General features: G+C 40.0%; 3 protein-coding genes across 4 annotated transcripts; 1 reads left to right on the top strand and 2 right to left on the bottom strand.

Annotated features, from left to right (window-relative positions):
* The first annotated feature begins 641 nt into the window (after positions 1-641).
* Positions 642-1,833, top strand: LOC121956429 (olfactory receptor class A-like protein 4). The gene is made up of 2 exons (XM_042504636.1): positions 642-728; positions 811-1,833. Exons 1-2 carry the CDS (start codon positions 642-644, stop codon positions 1,831-1,833), a joined length of 1,110 nt encoding a protein of 369 aa, XP_042360570.1.
* Positions 1,834-2,707: 874 nt separating this feature from the next.
* On the bottom strand, positions 2,708-5,682 carry LOC121956463 (olfactory receptor class A-like protein 4). The gene is made up of 4 exons (XM_042504697.1): positions 5,446-5,682; positions 4,902-5,165; positions 3,144-3,389; positions 2,708-2,920 (listed from the first exon to the last, which is right to left on the bottom strand). Exons 1-4 carry the CDS (start codon positions 5,674-5,676, stop codon positions 2,708-2,710), a joined length of 954 nt encoding a protein of 317 aa, XP_042360631.1. The 5' UTR covers positions 5,677-5,682.
* Positions 5,683-7,473: 1,791 nt separating this feature from the next.
* Positions 7,474-19,150, bottom strand: LOC121949124 (von Willebrand factor A domain-containing protein 1-like). 2 transcript variants are annotated; one of them, XM_042494734.1, is made up of 6 exons: positions 18,905-19,150; positions 12,356-12,895; positions 11,943-12,221; positions 10,462-10,737; positions 9,923-10,210; positions 7,474-9,841 (listed from the first exon to the last, which is right to left on the bottom strand). In XM_042494734.1, the coding sequence occupies exons 1-6, from the start codon at positions 18,984-18,986 to the stop codon at positions 9,822-9,824; spliced, it is 1,485 nt and encodes a 494-aa protein (XP_042350668.1). In that variant the 5' UTR covers positions 18,987-19,150; the 3' UTR covers positions 7,474-9,821. The 2 variants fall into 2 exon arrangements, with proteins under 2 accessions (XP_042350668.1, XP_042350677.1); XM_042494743.1 differs by having other exon boundaries at positions 9,923-10,207.
* Positions 19,151-19,412: the final 262 nt, after the last annotated feature.

Here is a 19,412-nt window from a genome sequence, read left to right as displayed (position 1 = left end):
ATATGCTGTGTCAGTGGGACAGTCTTAGCTCACCTGTGACTTAAAGGATGTGCAGGATAATTAGTTAAATCTGTTAAATCTGAGGTTAGTATTATATCTGATGGTCTCATTCTAGCTAGTATTATTTAACTAAGTTATGGAATATTAAGAATTATGACTGAAATATAAATAAACAGAGTGCTGGTCCTTTGCAAAATGCATGTCTATATCAGAGTTAAGTGATGATTTAGTATGAATAATTAACTGGGAATAGGCTGTTTTGAACACATCAAGTCAACAGCGACCAACACCTGGTGATGCAGTGGTTCAGGCCAAGAGACAACGTTGCATTTTCAGTTGGTCATTGATGCGGAAAGAGAACATGGAAAATGCCGGCCTCTGCATTTACACTTGCAGAGGCCGGCATTTTCCACTATACTACACACATTACTACACATTAATTGACCTTGAGTCTGATCAGCAAAGATGAAACCGTCAGTGTGACAAATCTATTTGTTTGTTAGTCCATAGATATAAAACACTATGAGGACCATCAGCACTGGTAGTGGTGCACATGAAGCCTCAATGTTTTGCTCTGACTCTCACACACATGCTTGTCATAAAGAAAAAGCAGAGCATGTCGCCATGCAGAGGATGATGCCATGTCAGAGGTCCTCACTGTCGAGGCTATTTTGTTTGGGCTCCTGGTCTTTTCTGGTATTCTGGGAAACATCTTGGTCATCCATGTGGTGAGATTATATAGATTATTTTTTTTGTTGATTGAGCTCAGTGTTTTGGTATTATTCTCAGTCTGTCATGTTAAACTCTCAGGTGTTGCAGTCAGCCCTTAACAGTCCATCTCGGAGACTCCCTCCCTCGGACACCATTCTGGTGCACCTGTCTCTGGCCAACCTGCTGACCTCACTTTTCCGCACAGTGCCTATCTTTGTGTCCGACCTTGGCTTGGATGTGTCTCTGTCTCCTGGCTGGTGCCGAGTCTTCATGCTGCTCTGGGTTTGGTGGCGAGCTGTGGGCTGTTGGGTGACTCTGGCACTAAGCGTCTTCCACTGTACCACCCTGAGGCGACAGCATGTGACCTTTGGCCCTCTTGCACAACAGAGGGAGAGGCGGCGGGTTTGGATCGTTCTGGGTCTGGTGTGGGGTTTAAACCTGGCCTTCTCGATTCCAGCTCTGGTGTACAGCACTCATGTTCATGGCAACGCCACCGTGGAGCTGATGGTGATCAGCTGCACCACTCGGCCGCTCCTGGGCTGCGTCTGGGAGTTCCCCTCCAACGAACAGGGCTCGGCCTTCGCCTCCTCCTCCCTCGCACTTAACGAGGTGTTACCGCTGGTGCTGATGGTTTGTACCAACCTGGCCACGCTTCATGCTCTGGCAAAACATATCCGAGCTGTTACCTCAGGGGGGGATTCGGGAGGAACGTTTGGGGAGCTGGACAAACATGTCTCCACAGAACGCAAAGCAGCTCATGTAATAATGTCGCTGGTGTCGCTCTTCGTGGTCTGCTGGGCACTACAGGTTGCTGCAGTGACGTACTACAACCATGATGGCGGACACCATGCCGAGGGGCTGCTGACGGTGGCTCACTTCTCTGCCTCGCTGTTTGTAGGGTTCAGTCCCATGGTGGTGGCCCTGGGTCATGGCAAACTGAGGAGGAAAATCATTAGTATGATCCTTATTTGGGCTAAAGTTTTTGAATGTCACAGAAAGGAAACTAAAGAGGGGGGTAAATCCCCAAACATTAAAGGAAAGAATGGAAAACAAACTGTTTTTATTGTTCAGAAAGAGAGGGAGGTCATAAAAGTGAAGGAGAAAGTTAAAGCAAACAAGTGATGGAGGCAAAGTGTGACTGCATTGATACGAAAGTACTGAAATTATACTAAAATCAGAGTTCCCATGGTCATGGAAAACCTGGAAACGTAATGGAATTTCCTAATATTATTTTCCAGACCTGGGAAAGTCATGGAATTAGTAAAACTCACTGAAAGTTTTGGAAAAGTCATGGAATTTTGTTGTGGGTCATGACATTGTAACAGTTATCTTGTGTGGTTATAATTCCATGTTATGTAACACATCAGCAAATTTGTTTTCTGTAGCTGTTGACGTAACACCATCCGCAGTGATGTGTGAATTTTTTTTCACCATCACGTACATTTCTTAATTTTCTTTGTGTTTTCTCCCTTCATGTATGCTAGCGAGCTGGAATTATGGTTGAATGGAAATTGAATCTGATATGTTTGAAAAACACTGTGCAAGTGGGGCAAGGATTTTTTTCATCCTTATTTTTGGTTGTGAAAAGTTATTGAAATGTTTCAAAATTGTGTTCATGAAAATGTGTCGGAATGCTGTAAAATTCATACCCAAATAAGCACTGAAGCATCATCCATTTGACTCCAGAGGCACCATATGGCATGTTTCCTCTGGACAGAATTGTTGTCAAGTATTATTTCAAGCCATTTAATTCAAGTCAAACTGAGACATGGTATGTCATGTAGCATAAATTCTTGTGACCGTAATTAAGTTATAGCACTTTGCCTTTCCATTGAGTCCATCAGTCCAACTCCAGTAACACACATGTGTGTTTACAAGGGGTAACATCACATATTCAAACTTATAACCATGAACCTTGTTTTAATGTTTGTAAGGGAAGTTGATGCAAGTAAAAGTTTATGATAAGCAGAACTGTGTGAGCTGCACAGGGGCTCTGTCAGTGGGAGAGCGTAGACTTGATGAAAGCACGCAGCCGCCGGTGGCCAATTGCCAGGACAGCAGGTGACATGGCAATGAAGATAATGTTGGCAAAACGAGCAATGACCAGAAGAAACTCGGCTGAAGAGCCGCGGTTGTAGTTAAAATAGTTGACAGAGATAATGCTGGTTCCCCAGGATGCAATGAAGAGCATTATGAGAGCGAGGATCACCTGGAGAAACACACAACACAAAGAATCAGGACAGTGAAACTTCTGTTCACTTTGACCCCAATAAAAATTTGACTGACGCACAAGTTTGTGTTTCATAAATGCATGATCAGGTCTGCTTTAGTTGAAACATTTTAACTTATTCATTTAAATAAAGCCGTGTACATTATCTACATGATAGCTTCACAACAACAAAGCTTCCCTTTTACACCCTCCTCTTCCTCACCTTGGCTGCTCGTCTCTCAGCAGGCACCCGTTTTATGACAGGTGCATCTTGCACTGAACTCCGCATCCTGCTGTGGGTGTAGAGTGTATAGAGGGAGCACAGGTTGGTAAAGGCCATTAGTATTATGGGAATTGTTTCATGGATCACCATCGATGTGGTTGCATAGGCCAGGCCACTGTAGATGGAGGGAAAGTTCCAGACGCAGCCCAGCAGGGGGCGCGTCGTGCTGCTCACCAGCATCAGGGTCTGAGAGTAGAGGGATGGAGGAGAGAGGATGGAACATACACAGTCAGCAACTTCAGGAGAGGAATCCTCTCCAGAGACCAGGGGATATGTAGTCACAGATATTTTATTGCTGAACTGTTTAAACTCAAATGCAGGTCTCTCACTTCAGACTAAGTGAATGCCATTGTGTATTGCTGGTCTTCATTATTTCAGTACTGTCTGCACAGCTTGTCAAGAGAGAAACTGACACTGCAAAAAGCTTGAATTCCCCTGGTATTATTAGAAAATAAGCAAACAAAATAAACTGAAAAAAGACAACACTTCCCAGAGTCCAAAGCAGTTGGCAGATAAGAAACAAATAGATCCACACACAGATCTATTATAGGAAACTAACACATTTGATTATAAAAACCTGTCTTAGTGTAAATTCAGCACTTCTTGCAGGGATGATAGACCGTCACATATGAGTATGTACAACCCAGTGTAACCACATTTTTTCCAAATTAAATGTTTGTTTTATGGATTTTACATTTTATTTCCTTACCACAAAACATTTTTCTGAACTCTAAAGGACCATTTCACTTTTACAGTGTAACAAATTTACCAAGCAACAGCCTCTGGAGCTGAAAAATGAAGCCAGTGTGGAAGTGCCAAAAACCGAAATTCATCAAATGTCCATTTTAGGCCGGTTTCAGAAGTGAGTAAATCCCCATAGAGCCCCATGGTAAAATACAACTTTACAGCAGAAATAAACATGTGGGCCTACCCTACAACCTGGTACAAAGAACAAGAAGAAAAAAATGTGGTTTTGGTTTTTGTAGCGAATTTCAACATTCATGACACTCATTTACATAACTCATTCCTCCTTTAAGTTTTATTAGGGCCTGAAGTTAATTCAATGCCGTCCACTGACAAGTTGCTACCATGGTGACAGTGTTGGTTAGGTCACGTTGGTACGCAGTAACCCCAGATTCACAGAGTATACGCTTAACTATTTGCTATTTAAGAGTGTTTTCAGTTCTTGTTCAGTGTTCAGTTGTTCTAAAAGATATATCAGATATTCCGTTTTTCCAATAAGTGCGTTTTTTCTTAATGGTTTTAAGCCTGTTTTTCACTACCAAAAAAAATAGCATTAGCTCTCAATGAACCATGCTAATAAAGCTAGCAGCTAAAGCTCACTTCTGGCTCCAAAAATCCAAGATGGCGACAGTCAAGAAACTAAACCTGAGGCTTTAAAAGGGGAGTCCAAAAACCAATCGGTGACGTCGGTTATATATTTTACAGTCTATTTGATAATGTAACTTTAACAAAAACAAATGCAAATTTTATGTTTACTATGATGGATTACACAGTTAAAGCATGTTTAAAAACTGATAATTTTCATTGAATAAAGAAATGATTGAACACCAGCCTCAAAAAGAATAAAAAAAAAAATGCATATTTCTAATACAAAGAGTTGTGATGTAATGCTTACATGATTTATACATAAAGGCTGAAATATGTCAAATCACAGGTGCTGCAGCCAGCTCTCACCTCCGTGCTGTTAGTGTCCCCATTAGTGGAAAAGATATGAGCAGGAATGGAGTAAATAAAGTTGAGGAGCCAGATGAGGGCCAGACTCAGCAGCAACGTCTTAGGAAGGCCCCGGGGCCCGTGAATGCTCCCAATAGTAGGAGCCACACGCCGCAGTGTCTGGAGGTGGAACGCACTGAGGAATAGCGTAGACCACACATTGACCGATCGCAGCCACACCCAGACACCCATGAGGAATTGACACCACTCTTTAGATGAGTATAGCTATGAACGGGAGAGAAAGGTGCATGTTCATAAATTTGGAACTTTTTTGGACTAATATGATGTTCTCACACTTCTCTCCTAAATACAGAAAGATGTCTCTTTCATCAACTTAACTGACATCTAATTCACCTCAAATCTACTTAACATCTCAGCTTCTGTAACTTTGTTGTGGCAGACACAAACTTCCCAGACAAAACCTATTTATTGAAACACCCTTAGATCTAACTAAACGCTGACTCACTGGCAATCTTTAAAAGTGTTGATCTGAAAGACCACATACCTCGAGTCCCATGTCTGAGATGACGAGCAGTGTGTTTCTCATCACAGACACCAGCAGGTTAGACAGTGCCATGTTCATGATAATGATGTCCGAGTTACGTCCCCCACCACGGTCCATTATCACACTCTTACCAATCACCCCAACGACAGTGGCGTTACCCAGGATGCCCAGCATCACCAGAAGGATGTAAAAAGCAGTTTGCGCAGGGGACACAGAGACACGAAGTCCCATCCCCACAAGCTCTGTGTCTCCATCCTCCATCATCGGGTCGTTTGCTGTTGCCATCGTCTTAACAACGTTGTCTATAAAGTTTTAACAGCCAAAATAAAGTCTTAAAGCACGATCCATCTTCATTTAATTTATGGCAGATTAATATAATTCATCTTTCATCCTCCAGCATGCTACCAACAGGTTATGCAACCAGTATATTCACCCCACTTGTGCTTCTTGATCTTTGCAGGTGCATTCAGCTAACCAAAGACACTCCCTCCTGGGGCCAATGAGAGAGATGATCCTGTGTGTCTCATCATGACCAAAAATCTGACAGCAAAGGTGTCTTTGTGCTGCCGTCTGGTAAGACACAACACAAATGCAGCACAATGTTTGATGCCTCAGGGAGCTGGAGGTGCATGTTAATGAAACACAGGAGATTAATCAGCTTCCCTGAATAAAAATGTGCTTTCCTTTGCAACTCGATTCGTTTCACTATCGTCCTCTGGGAAAATGAAGCTCTTTTGTTTGTGTGCATGCATGTTCTTGCCTGAGTGTGGGTTTTCAGCAAATGAACTTAACATAAATTATTTAAACTAAAATAAATTTAAAAAAGTGGGTGTGCAGATCAGTAAACTCAGTCATAACAGCAATGCATGGATGTTAGTGTTGTGAAGGTGCTGAAGGTAAACAATACAGACGAATAAACAGAATATCCAACGACAATATACCAATTCGACTCCATTGCCAGAATAGATGTTGCCATTGTGTTTCTCAAAAACCACTATATATTTTAAACAACCTGGTGAATGGGTAGTTAGGTTTACACACACACACACACACACACACACACGCACACACACAAAAGAAAAAACAGGTTATAGTTTGGAAAAATTCATGTTTTGCAGGGCTGCTGCTGACCTATTGGGTGTCCTAAATAAAACTGATTTGTGGTGCAACTGCACTGAATGGTTTGTTTTGATGGCACGATCCCGATTAGAAACACAGCAATTGTTTGGTAAAAAGCAACCACTTTCATGGCACTATACCCAGTAGGAAACACAGAGATTGGTTACTAAAAAACAGCCACGCTTGGTGGCTAAAAAGACACAAAAAATGCAGCAATGGCTCACTGAAAAACAACCGTTTTTTGATAATTTTTGGTCTCAAACTGCGGTCTGCTGCCTTAGTGTCATGCCATCCACCATCCTCTTTACCCAATAACAAAGTCAGCTCATATACTAAGTCAATTTGGAAATGTCGATATGATTTGTATAAAAATGTATAAATGTAAGGTATGCGTGGTTTGCTGAAACATACAATGTCAACTTTTTCTTCTGGTGACTGTGTTACTTCCTTTAATCTTATAGTGATATAATAATGAACAATTTAGGTTAGGTGTGCATGACATTTAGTAGTTTAGAGTACCTTAAATAGCAGCTGAGGTAGGTTTTTCCCAAACGTTTATTAATATTGCTGCATTAATATTTAATAAACCATTACCTTTATAATATATATTCCATTAAACATATTAGATCAGTGAGTACTTTAATTTTAATTGTAAAATCCTTTTAAACAAAGTGTTTTTTAGTCCTATTTGTTAAATGCTATCTGAACAGGTTAAATTTGTTTCATGTATTTGTGTCCAAGTGAAGTAATAAAATATGACGGAAAATAAACTTTAATCATGATGAGAGAGTTATTTATGTTACATGACAGGAAGCCATGATGTTCACCTTTTACTCAATTGGTAATTTGTGACTGCAGCCAACAGCCACTAGATGTCCCCATAAGCAATCAATTAAAGAGGACAAAACATTTCATATACTGTTTTTTTTATTCCCTTTCAACTGGAGAAAAATCCAATGTGTATGGACACTGTGCAAACATCTTTATATAAATCTTCTTTATCATTTTTTTAAAATATAAATTTGCCCAGAAAACATTTTACCAGACAAATCTGGCCACAAATTCAGTAGCATATAAAGTTAAATATAATATGAATAATAAAAAATATATATATTCACAGTACACATTCACTATCAGCATTTAATACTTGAGCGCTGTATAGAAAGTGCACAAACAGGATGCAGATACAGTAAGAGATTAACGCTTGTCTGAAGAGCTAATCACATAAAACACAAATATCCTCTCTTAAACCACCAACCACTCTGCGTTTTATCACTGACAGTGACACAGAAACACACCTGTCTGATTTTACTGTGAGCTGCCAGCATGGCAGGTGAGGCAACTGCCTAATGTTACTGAGTGAAACTAAGAGAAAAGTTGATGAAATTTTCTATTCAGGAAAAAAAACAAAGCCTTTTTTTGACTCATTAATGACCAGCTTCAAAATCAGAACATTTGTTATGTTCTTTATGAGCACAATGGTGGCTAACAATAAGAATTTTGATCATAGATAATAAAAATATTCTAAAATATTTGCCAGCATGCATCACTACGATGGTTTGTTGCCTGCAGCCCCTGCATGGATTTTTGAAAATCACTTGGCACTAAATTGCTATGTGTAGTAACAATGTCTTTATGTCAAGATAAATGAGAACCTTCTATAAGTTTCAAAAGATGAAGCATCATTCAGAGCAAGCACTCTGCTAATCTGAGAAAAACATTAACACGCAAGGTCGTAGCTCTCTAACTTGGCATTCAGCTTCTTCAGCCTCAGGCTCATATTTTAGATGAGTTCATTTAACATTCCTGTGAAAACTGGTATTGGAATAAAAATAATTACATCTGTGAAAGACAACATTAAAATCAAAACATTGTGCAGTGAAAAGGTTTGAGGGTTAAGGGGACTTGTAGTTTTGTAGTTCCAGACCTCTGAATCGATGCTTATATCACATCGTCTCTTTTTCTTCATTTTAAATGAAAAGAAAACGAAATGTAATTGTGTAGTTCAGCTTTTCAGGTTGCAGTTTATCAGGGGACTTGTATTTTTTATTGCATAGCTTTAGCTCTACAATTCCTTACATATTTGTGAATATAATATGTAATTTTCCTCATGCTTATTTTTTTAAGGAATTATAACCCAAACTCCATTTAAACTATACTCACGTTCTCAACTGATCTAAGCCTTCTCCCAGAAAATATAATATTTACTGCTGTAGGACTTAAAAGTAGTGACGGATGATGCCAGTAATTCTACTCTGACATTAGGATCGCAAGGAGGGAAAATATAGAGCAGGATAATAGAGTTGTCCAGGGGGAAACTGCTCTGTAAGCTGACGTGGAGGTAAAGCGTTGCCCTGGTTCCCTCATCAAAAAGCCAGTGGGATTTTAGCTCTGTGTCAAACAAACTTTTGCGATACTTCCACATTTTGTTCAGCGAGATAATCTTCACTAATAAACACCACTTTATAATTTTTGAAGTGTAAGTACAGTCGCCAAAAGTAAAAATCTAACGTTTAACGTAAGGCAATAAAAGAACTACACCTCAGTCACATGACTTAACATCCCTACCATAACAAGGCGGAAAAGACGTGTTCGGTATGATGATGTTCTGTTATCTCATTTAGCCACTTCTAAGCAGTTGCCTTTTTAAGACACGTTAAAACTTCAAAATTCACAAGTGGGGCATGACTTTTAGACAAGGTATCTGGAGTTGCTGGAATGTTAACTAATTTCCAAATTTTAGGGCTCACTCCTAGAGCACTCTATACTTGCAAAGAAAAGAGAACATTTTAATATATTTTCAAATAAATACACCTGTAATTATGTAACAGTACAATTTAAGAGGACGCTGACATTACAGTTAACAATAGTAATAAATAATAATTTCCAATAACAATAATTCCTTGCACAAACTAAATGCTGCCTTCCAGCATACCCTGCAGCTGTTTATGCTCCTGACTGATATGTTGAAACAAATGTTTGGTGCTGTGGTGGGCAGCATTCCTGCAAAGTTGCTGATAAAAATTAATAATTACGCCTGATTTGTCTCAGCCATTTCGAGGACAGAGGGCTGGGGTTATGTGATAAAGCCTTTTCTGTCAATGTAATTCATTTCAAGATGAACATTTTAACTTAGAATTATAATATTCATAATAATATTCAGTTCTGCACAAGTTATCAAGTGCATCCAGCCCTCAAAATGTTCAATTTCACCCACTTTTTAGCTCCTGCTGCCTGATTGCTGCCGACGCTGGTTGTTAACCTGACTGCCTGGAATCTATCAGAGAAAAAAGACAAATGGAAAATTACACAATTGCTGGAATTAAGGAAAAACAGCAGATAATAATAATCAGCCAACCTGCGTATGTCTCCGCAGTGCAGCATAACCCGTCTCCTCGGCCTGAGCTGTAGATTGGGGACACACACACTCTGCTGCTTGGTGCAAGGTGCGTGAGACGTGTTGAACGAGAGTCAGGGGGCAGGTAGATGGAGGAGATGGAGGGCTTTGAGGAGGAGCTGTGGGAGCTTTCTCTCTCCCAGCTCAGCCAGTAGCCTTTCAAACCTTCCTGATGGCCCTTCCACGCTACCTGCACCTCCTGATGGTCCACTGCGGTCAGCTTAAGGTCAGTCAGGGCTGGCAGAGCTGCTGAAGAGAAAAAAACATAGAGGAAAGCGAGGGAAAGATTTAAATAGGTTGGTCAAATGAAGCCAATGCAGCATTAAAAAGTAAAAATAAATCACAAATGGACTGTAAAGGTCAACTTGTGACAAAGAGAAATAAACATGCTTTTAACTGAAGACAACCAAATTATCTGGAAGGAAAAACAACTGAAAGACACAAACTTGTGCACACAGACATAAAAAACATGGAGCACAAACCTCAAACTGAAAACATACCATCTTGGGTGCATGCTCTCACAGACATGGCTCTTTCTTTTCCGTTCACATGCAGAGCGCTGACTGTGACCACATACTGAGTGCCCGGCTCCAGGCCACTCAGTAAGGTGGAGTTCTGCTGACTCTGTAATGTCACGGTGCGGACGCGTCCACTTGGAAAAGCTCCATACTCCACAGTATATCTCTGGACTCGAATTGGCTGCAGGGGACCCCAGCTCACACGGATCTGACGAGGGCCAGAGTCTGACACGGAGACCACTGCTGGGCTTAAAACATCTGCGGGGAGCAGAGGCAGAGAAAAGACAAGATGCTGACAACATAAGGTTAGTTATAATGGATTTAGGTCTAAATTTAGTGTGTGCCTATTAGACAAGTAAGATTATATGACAATTAAAGTGTTTTGTGTTTAAGTGACTAATGGAGACAACAATTTTTAAATTTAGTCCAGTATTGAACAAAAGGCTGCAATATAATCAATTAGAAGTGCTTATCTTTGCCACCAGCAGGCTCAGATTGTTATTACAAGGAACAAGGTACAAAGTAGATTTATTCGCCAATTTTTTAAACAAAGTTTTAAAAAGTTTGCTGGTGTAACCGAGTCTTGCTAAACTGGAATGTTAGGCTGTTGCTGAAATCAGCTGAATCCTCTGCCATGACATTGAAACTCTTTCAGATGAAAATAAGCTGTGCTTTCTGTACTTAAACACAACGAACTTTTCCCGGCCCTCCTGACTCCATCTCTCACTAATGTTTCCATTGTTGTTTTTCCCGCAGCAGGTCACCTCTTGCAAGTTTGCAGAACAAGACTTCTCCCTGAGTGAGACTTGGTCACAATAACAAACAGATCAGCAAAAGGTAAGGAAAAAGGTTGAATTTCTCTGTAGGGTCTTTTGCATAATGTTGTCAGACATTAATAACAATCTGAGCCTGTCGGTGGCAAAAACTAGTGCTTTTAATGGATGTAAATTAATGGTGCAAAATTGCCCACAGGAATTAGTTTGCCGGCAAGTTTCCCCTGCTGCAATGCCCTCTTTTAATACTGGACCATTTTTAAAAATTGTTGCCTCCATCAATCACTTAGACACAAAAACACTAATACCTTAGATTCCCTTTGATACAAACTTTAAATGCCAGACAGGAAAAGGGAAAAAATGCAGTAAAAGGCTTTCTAATGGCATATCTTATGTCTAGAAACAAACCACAACCCTCTTTGATGTGTGCTCAGCCTGCTGAATGACCGTATCTTCAGATTTTTGATATATTTCTGTCCGAAAAATGGAGATTCAAACATCTACAATTCTATGACAACTGAGAAAACCCTATATGCTTGGGGAGATGGTGCAAAATGATTAAATACTAACATTAAAACAAACTAAATGAATTTGTTCCCCTTTTCCCTTCAAGTATGTGTTTTGAGTGCAATACAGGATAATTAAAACTCATATATTCAAAAGGGGAAATCCCTTTTTGAATCCTCTCACCAGGAAGTGTGGTGAAGTCAACAGAGAGCGTGTCATACAGCCTCTGGTTGGACTCTGGGCGGAGGGTAGCTGTGTAGCTGGTATCAGGCTGCAAGTTGGTCAGCTCCACCCAGCTGGAGTCTCCTGGGAGAACGCGTCTAGTTTTACTGTCCGTTTCGTGCACTGAGCTGTACGAGAGCTCATAGTAGCCGCTGTCTTTACTCAGAACAGGGCGCCACTGCAGCACAGCACTGTGGGAAGTCAAGTGAACAACACGCAGCCGTTCTGCACGGATAATTTCTGTAGATGAGATGAGAGGAAAGAGAGAGGGGAGATGCAAAGGGAGATAAAATGTAAAACTAGATGTATGTATACTGTATTTGTACTATACTGCTTCTGCTGTGCCAAAGCTAGTACGTCAAACACACACATACTGATAATGGCCTCTCTCAGGTCGTCCGTGATGATGTCGATGTTCTCTATGTCCACAGAGTAGAGGTGAGACTCCAGTGGAGGTGTCACTGCTCGCTGTAACACCTGGTAGTTGCCATGTACTGTAGAAACAGCTAACACAGAAACTCCCCGTTCCTTTAGCTCAGTCATCAGCTTGTCCACGTTTCCAGGCTCCACGCCGTCAGTCAGCCACAGCAGAACCTTTGGCACGTTCTCATTCGTCTCTGTCAGAAGCTTCAGGGCCACCGCAAGCGCCGCCTCGGTGTTGGTGTCTCCCTGCAGCTGCCTGACACTTCGCATAGCTCTCTGCAGACTTGCTTGATTGGTGTGGACGTCCAGGCCGAACTCCAGGTGCGGGTCTGTGCCCACCTGCAGCAGTGCGACTCTTACGTGCCCACGGCCTATTGAGAAGGGTTGAAGCAGCTCGGTGGCAAAGTGCAATAGTTGTACGAACTCATAGTTTGCTACACTTCCTGAAGAGTCTAGCAGAAGGAGGATGTCCCCTTCACAGCAGTTTAACTCTGTGCAAGAGGAAAAACAGAAAGGTCATTTTACAACGTGGGTCATACTTGTTTTGATTGACAGGTTTACTAGTTACCACTTTTCAAACCATTCAAACCATAAAGAGAACTGACACAGTGTTGGAGGTGGGGCACTGTTTATTGCTCAGTGGGTCATGAAGCCAGCCAAACTCAATTTATTCTGTATGAAATTACCTGCATTGTGAAGCCCATAGAATAAGCCCAGTAGAGACGTACAGCAGCCTAACAGCCATATTGATTTTTATCTACCTTACCTACCATACCTTAAAATGACTCAAGGTTTACACGGTTCTTAACACTGGTCTCCTGTGGGAAAGTCTTGTGTTTTGTGAGCCATCTACCACCCCAACCTGCCTGCTTACAGGACAGCTTTCTTTATACTCCAGTCAGCACATCAATCATGAAATTGCAACCTTCCCAAATATGTGGGTTATACACATATTACTGGCACATGATTACGTAGGACACATCCAAATTTTGGGGCACTACTTTCAAAGGAAAACATACAAACAGTGCTTGAGCAACTACTTTTGGAGCTTTTGGTACTGCTCACTACCAGGACTGAAACCTGACGAGAGCAACAGTGCAAGTGAACACTTTTTGTATAATTTTTTGTTTATGCAAAAATGTAATTTGATACATAATATGCTATTAACAGCTGCTTCAAAGTAAAGCTTTAATTTCCCCCCTTTTTGAGACACTGGATCAATGCACAGGCAGGTACGATTTTAATTAATGTTAACATGACATTTTCATAAAACATGGGGATTTATTAGGTGCCTGTGCTCAGAGAGAAAAGAATTTTTTGGCAGTGACAAATCATTCCATCATGACTATATTAATATCTCGGCCATAAAACAAAAGGGCCGCTGATTTACAGCATCCTAGGCAAGACTGATCTTATTAATGTCACAGATGCCACTGCGGTCCTTAGGGAAGCATTAATATAAAGAATGAAAGGCAATAACAGGTATGTGAGGTGTCTTGTGTCATGCATAATGCTGCAATTATGAGAACAATCTGCTCAAAGTTTATCAAAACATGTCAGAAAAATATTGCATTGAGGAGCTTTAGATGGAGCCACAGGATATTTAAAATCATCAGCAAGGAATAAAGAGAATGGGTTAATTAATTTGTCTTGTGAAACCGGACTGAGATTTACATTGTAGATAAAAAAAAGAGAGAGCACATTATACTGGGGTCTCTCTACTTGAATGAATACATATTGGTTTCCCATTTTCACCTTTCATCATTTCTCAGAAGCAATTGTGCTCCACTTTGTCGTCAAGAAGTCGTTTAAGTGGAATAATTTTCAATGACGAGAGTCAGTTTTACCTGCAAGCACCATCCTGTGCATCAGTAACGTGTGGATCAGTACGTCTGGTGACTCACTGATCTGTTCCTGCCGGAAACCACAGAGTGTTCTCTAATAGTCCTGCTCACTGCATGTGACTTTTGGTGCATTTGGTGCCAGTAGTTTATGAAATTAGGGTCGTTGTTGTTTATTTTGTTTTTGTTGTTATTCATTCTTCCTTCTTTTTTTACCAAGGAAACAAATCTTCATTATAAAGAATACTAAACTGTTTTGAAGTCATTTAGCCCTTCATTACACCACTTTTGAATGAGCACAAATAAATATATACATAAATCATACAAATTTATGAAACAACCTTTCACATAACCTTATAATGGAAAAACTTTTTCCTGCTTCAGAAGTTTTTTTTTAACAATATATAATATATACAGTATATCTTAATTCCCTCTCTAGAATCTATTTTATATTGCTGAGAAAACATCAACAAAATTCGAATAGCTGTATTTAGTGAGTTTCTCTCTAAAAACTAAATGTTTAAATGTTTCAAGATTACACATGGACACATTATGATAACATTATACCTATGTACCTTCACCCAATACTAATTTTTACTAAAAAGCCCTTGAACTTATGTTAATATAACTCAGTGCAACCTCACTTAGCTGTTAGCCAGCTGCTAACAGCTAACAAGCTCTCCTCCTGCCAACGTCAACACAGACTTGTTGTTTACAATATATTGTAGCATTTTCAGGGAAAAAAATATGGTGTATGTTCCCTGATGTGTAAGCTGATGGTAGGTTTACTATGTCCCTTTGTCCTGAGGGTGTCCTGTTAGTCCTGAGACCTGCTTTTTAGCATGCACAAAACTGATGCAACAAAACAGAAATATTATATATCTGGACCAATTCGTATATATATAATATATATATTGGCCACTGCCATTGGTGAATGTCATCTTTTTTGCAAATAGGCGGATGGCATTTACTAAGGTGAATATTGGCTGATACCAAAGTTTTGCCGCTCCATATACCATCACCTGTTATAAAAAACAAATTCACTGACATTTTGTTCTTAGAATAATATGGATTGCGAATCAGATTAAACGAGTTTACTATATGAAAATGAATTCAACACAAATGGCCATTGCTAGTTGCCCCCAGCATAATGTACACATGCTTTATTGCCTCACTTCTTCCATATCATTTACACTGCTCTGTCTTTTCCATTTGCAGCTCCTCCACAGAACACACCCATTATTTTATTGCAGCAGTGGTCCATAATCATTAAACTTTTATAGGGAGGCAGAAAATAAAGCAGCAGGAAAATAAGCAGGCAGGGAGGAAATGAAGGAGAAAAGCACAATCAGGGAAAGAGGTGTCAGCCAGCGTCTTAATGAAACACAGATAAGTACAAGAGAAGAGATGCTGCAAGGGAAAGCCGGGAAACCTCTGTGGACACTCACATGGTGGTAAAGGAGAAAAGCTGAAAGAAAGAACGGAATGAGACAGAAAGATGAAGGGAGATGGTTGGATTAGAGTTGCTGATGGAGATGCAGAGGAATTGCTGATTGCTCAGAGGAAAAATACATGTGAATATGTATTTGTGTTTGAGAGACTTGAGGATGTTGTCTGTCACTTAATTGGTTTTATGCTGTGCCAAGGCCATATGCCACACTGCAGAGCTGCACAGATGAACAAAAAATATGTTAATGCTTCCTGTGAAGTGTACTGACTGCAGTAACAACACACGCTGACATCAAACAGACAGATGGCAGACTATTCAGTCCGCGTTGGATCAAAATCAACGCAGGCCACTTCTAAACTCTTAGCGATTTAAAACAGTTTAAACATAAACTGTATGTTGCTCTGCTGCATTTTGAACTTTTACAGATTTCCTGCAGAAAAGGGAAGCCGCAAATTATTAAAAATTCCACACATTCCTTGTGTGCTTTTTTTGGGGGGGGGGATCTCTAACTTAAGCAAATACAGTAAGACAAAGATATTTACTTTTAATTAGCTTTGGCCACCTGAAAGTACCTCAGCTTCCTCTATGTCAAAGTCAACATTAGGAACAAAGCTCCTCTTGTCCTTAGAAAACACAGTAATGGACTGTCTGCTTCTTGAGAAGAATAAAACACTAACAATAAACAGCTTACGGGTATTACTGAGATAATATGGAACATTTATTTTTATTAATGCTTGGATCTGCACTGTTTTTTTTCTCTCTGATCTCTTCCTATTCTACCATCAGACCTCTCACAACTATGATTATTTGCTTTTTTGCTGAGAGTTAGATGAGTCAATTGATAACACTCTCAGTCTGTACGCTAAATTTAAAACTGTAGGGCCAGCAGCCGGTTAGCTTAGCTTAGCATAAAGACTGGAAACAGGAGAAAACTACCAGTCTGGTTCCGTTGATCATAGGCTTGGGCAATATGACGAGATTGTCTTTCAACAGGATATTGGTTGGCCACGATTATGGTCCTCATGTGTCCACAATAACATAAAGATATTAATTTATGCAAAGGCAGTTATACATTTTGTGAAACATTCAGTTATTGTAGCGTACTTAAATAAAGGAACAACATGCTAGCATACATCTGACGCTGTGCAACAAATGTAGCCTGAAGTCAAGCTGAAAAGATAGCAAGAATGCGAATGCAGCTATTTGGCAATTCTTTGGTTTTAAACCAAACAAAAAAATAAGAGTGAGAACGTGAGCAAAGTGATTTGTATGCTCTGCGATAAAAAAGTTTGGACTTAAGATGGAAAAGACCAAAGTCTTTGCTCCCATCTTAAAACTCACCATCCAAGAGAATATTAATTCATTAATTCAAACACTACTTCCTGTTTGTTTCATCCAAACATTTAAAGTGTAAACCCAACAATCTGTTTTACATTTAAAGGGGCATTCTACCAGTTTCACAAATAAAGACGTGTTCCTTAGTCAAGGGGAGTACTACATGCTTTTAAAACCAATATAATGTCTTTTGTGGCTCTGCTAGAGCTTTTTCAAGTCTGAGAAAATAACCCTGATGATGTCACAGTGATGTCATCAGGGTTATCTTAGCTTGGGCTCACAAAATTATAACAGAAACTGGGTGTTATGAACTGGTGTCATGGAGTTAGAATAATGAAGGTGTTTATCAGACAGGGAGGGTCAAACACAGTCCTTTGTTAAATAAAGGTCAAAAAAGGGTATGTCAGCATCTTCAGATTTTGACCCTTCTCTTTAAATAATCTGTTGCAAGTCTCTCAACTTTATGGAAATGCTTTAATAAATTGCTGGAGTACCCTTTTGACATTAATTCAGCCAGTCCCATACAGCTGAGAATGTTTTAGGGTGGACCAGTGCTGATGGACTCACTGTTCACTTGCATATGTTTCTATAAACTGGTTTAGGTCCAATTTGGCCACAATATCTACAGTGGTGTCGTAATTTGGACAAGACGACATTTTCCATAGCTTGTGTCAGTGAATACGCCCTGATAATTTGTTCCATAGGAAGTTACAAAAACAACTTCAGTCCAGTTGAGCCAGCTGGCTTCTTTTCCAGTTTAAACCTAAAATCTGACATCACCTGCAGTGGTAGACGAAGTATACAAATCCTCCTCTTAAGTAATAGTGGCAATACAATTAAAAGCATAGAACTAATATCAGTGAAATGTACCTAAAGCTTCAGAAATAAAAGTCATCGTTGATGCAGAAAAAAGTCCCCTGTGAGTGTTATACTACAGTGCACTTTATAGTTGAATTATGCATTAATGTATGAGTAGGATTTTAATGTTAGTTGAAGGTAGCTACTTAGTGGTTTAATTAAGAACGCTGCATGATATTTTACAAGCTGATCATGTGTTTTGATTCCAAGGCTGTCAGATAAATGTAGTGGAGCAAAAAGTACAATGTCACACAATTTAGTGGAGAAAAAAAGCATAAAGTTAATACATGAAGTGGGTTAACTAAGGCACTTCTAAAGCTGTACTGAAGTGCTGTGAGCTACATGAGTAAATATAAGTGATCAAATAAATAGAAATAAAACTGTGGGTTTACTTACAGCCACTTTTCAATTTGTAGCCAATAACAGTGATTATTTACAGCCATTATGATCATCATAGACCATTATATTATAAGATCATAAAATGTGACCATATAAAAAGACACCCCCATCACATGTCCTGATTTCAAAGTAATGACACACATTGTTATGCAACGAATCACCCAACAATATGTCTCTGGGACAACACTGTCCATGTGTTAACTTGTTCAAACCAGACTGCCAGTGAAAATGATCTTGGCCTGTTGCTACATATTAAATGTCAGTGATCGTTAACCAGCATTTGCCACCCCGTGGCGTGGTGAGCTTTGACTATTTATTAATAGGCAACAATGCTTACTGTATAACTTTTATGAAAACGTTGCCATAAGTTTCAGTGTTTTTGCACAAGTAGTGACTTTTAACATAAAGGAAAACGCGTTTTTTGCCTTAAGGTTATAATTTGCAGCCTTGCAGACTCGTTAAAAAACTCATTTTTCCCCTAATCTTACTCCGAAGAAGAAAGTGATCGCAACCTCTCCATTTATTTGTGTATTTTGGTTTGTTTACTGTTCATGTTTCATTCGGCCATGTAGTTGCACTGTTTCATATCTGTATTATAGCTCATGTTGTGAACTCACCTGTGGCAGGTAGAGTAATCTGCGAGTTGCTCCGCTGCAACATCGCCCAGAGAAAAACACAGCGCAGTAAGAAGCCTTTCATCCTTTCATCCGTATTAATACGATATGAATGTGATCAGAAACAGTTCAGGCAGGTGAAATAATCGACACCCTGGGTCTTCCTTCACCGGTTCCCATTGCGCAGATGTTCCAGTCTGTGCTGTCGTGCACCTCTTCCGCAGAGTTTCGCTACTGCACGGCCATCCAAAGTTTTCTTCAGCAAACACCTGCGTCATGCGCACTGCAACGTTTACGCGCTGCTATTTCCTTTAATGTGGGACAACTTTTCTCCCACTAAACTGCTCCACTTTCAAGATTACTCCTCCTCCTCCTCTCGATGTATAGGCAGGAATTAAAATCACTGTCACTCTTTGCCGGACTTCGGTCTTTGATTTGACATTAAAAGGACAGATGCTTTCTTGATGATTGCTCATTCCTTATCCCCTCAGTCCAGAGGCCATCACATTTA

This window comes from Plectropomus leopardus, chromosome 2 (genome assembly GCF_008729295.1).
Source record: "Plectropomus leopardus isolate mb chromosome 2, YSFRI_Pleo_2.0, whole genome shotgun sequence".
Taxonomy (NCBI): domain Eukaryota; kingdom Metazoa; phylum Chordata; class Actinopteri; order Perciformes; family Serranidae; genus Plectropomus; species Plectropomus leopardus.
Note: the sequence above shows the minus strand (reverse complement) of the source record. Positions and strands in the feature narration are given on the sequence as shown.

Bases quoted from the DNA above. Each gene is read 5' to 3' on its own strand.
- LOC121956429 (XM_042504636.1), top strand. From the start codon at position 642: ATGTCAGAGGTCCTCACTGTCGAGGCTATTTTGTTTGGGCTCCTGGTC. The intron at 729-810 runs GTGAGATTATAT...TTAAACTCTCAG, and splicing joins ACATCTTGGTCATCCATGTG to GTGTTGCAGTCAGCCCTTAA.
- LOC121956463 (XM_042504697.1), bottom strand. From the start codon at position 5,676: ATGGGACTTCGTGTCTCTGTGTCCCCTGCGCAAACTGCTTTTTACATC. The intron at 5,166-5,445 runs GTATGTGGTCTT...TCCCGTTCATAG, and splicing joins TCTCAGACATGGGACTCGAG to CTATACTCATCTAAAGAGTG. The intron at 3,390-4,901 runs GTGAGAGCTGGC...CTCTACTCTCAG, and splicing joins GGGACACTAACAGCACGGAG to ACCCTGATGCTGGTGAGCAG.
- LOC121949124 (XM_042494734.1), bottom strand. From the start codon at position 18,986: ATGAAAGGCTTCTTACTGCGCTGTGTTTTTCTCTGGGCGATGTTGCAG. The intron at 12,896-18,904 runs GTGAGTTCACAA...CCTCTTGCACAG, and splicing joins GATTACTCTACCTGCCACAG to AGTTAAACTGCTGTGAAGGG. The intron at 12,222-12,355 runs GTATGTGTGTGT...TCTCATCTACAG, and splicing joins CCTGAGAGAGGCCATTATCA to AAATTATCCGTGCAGAACGG.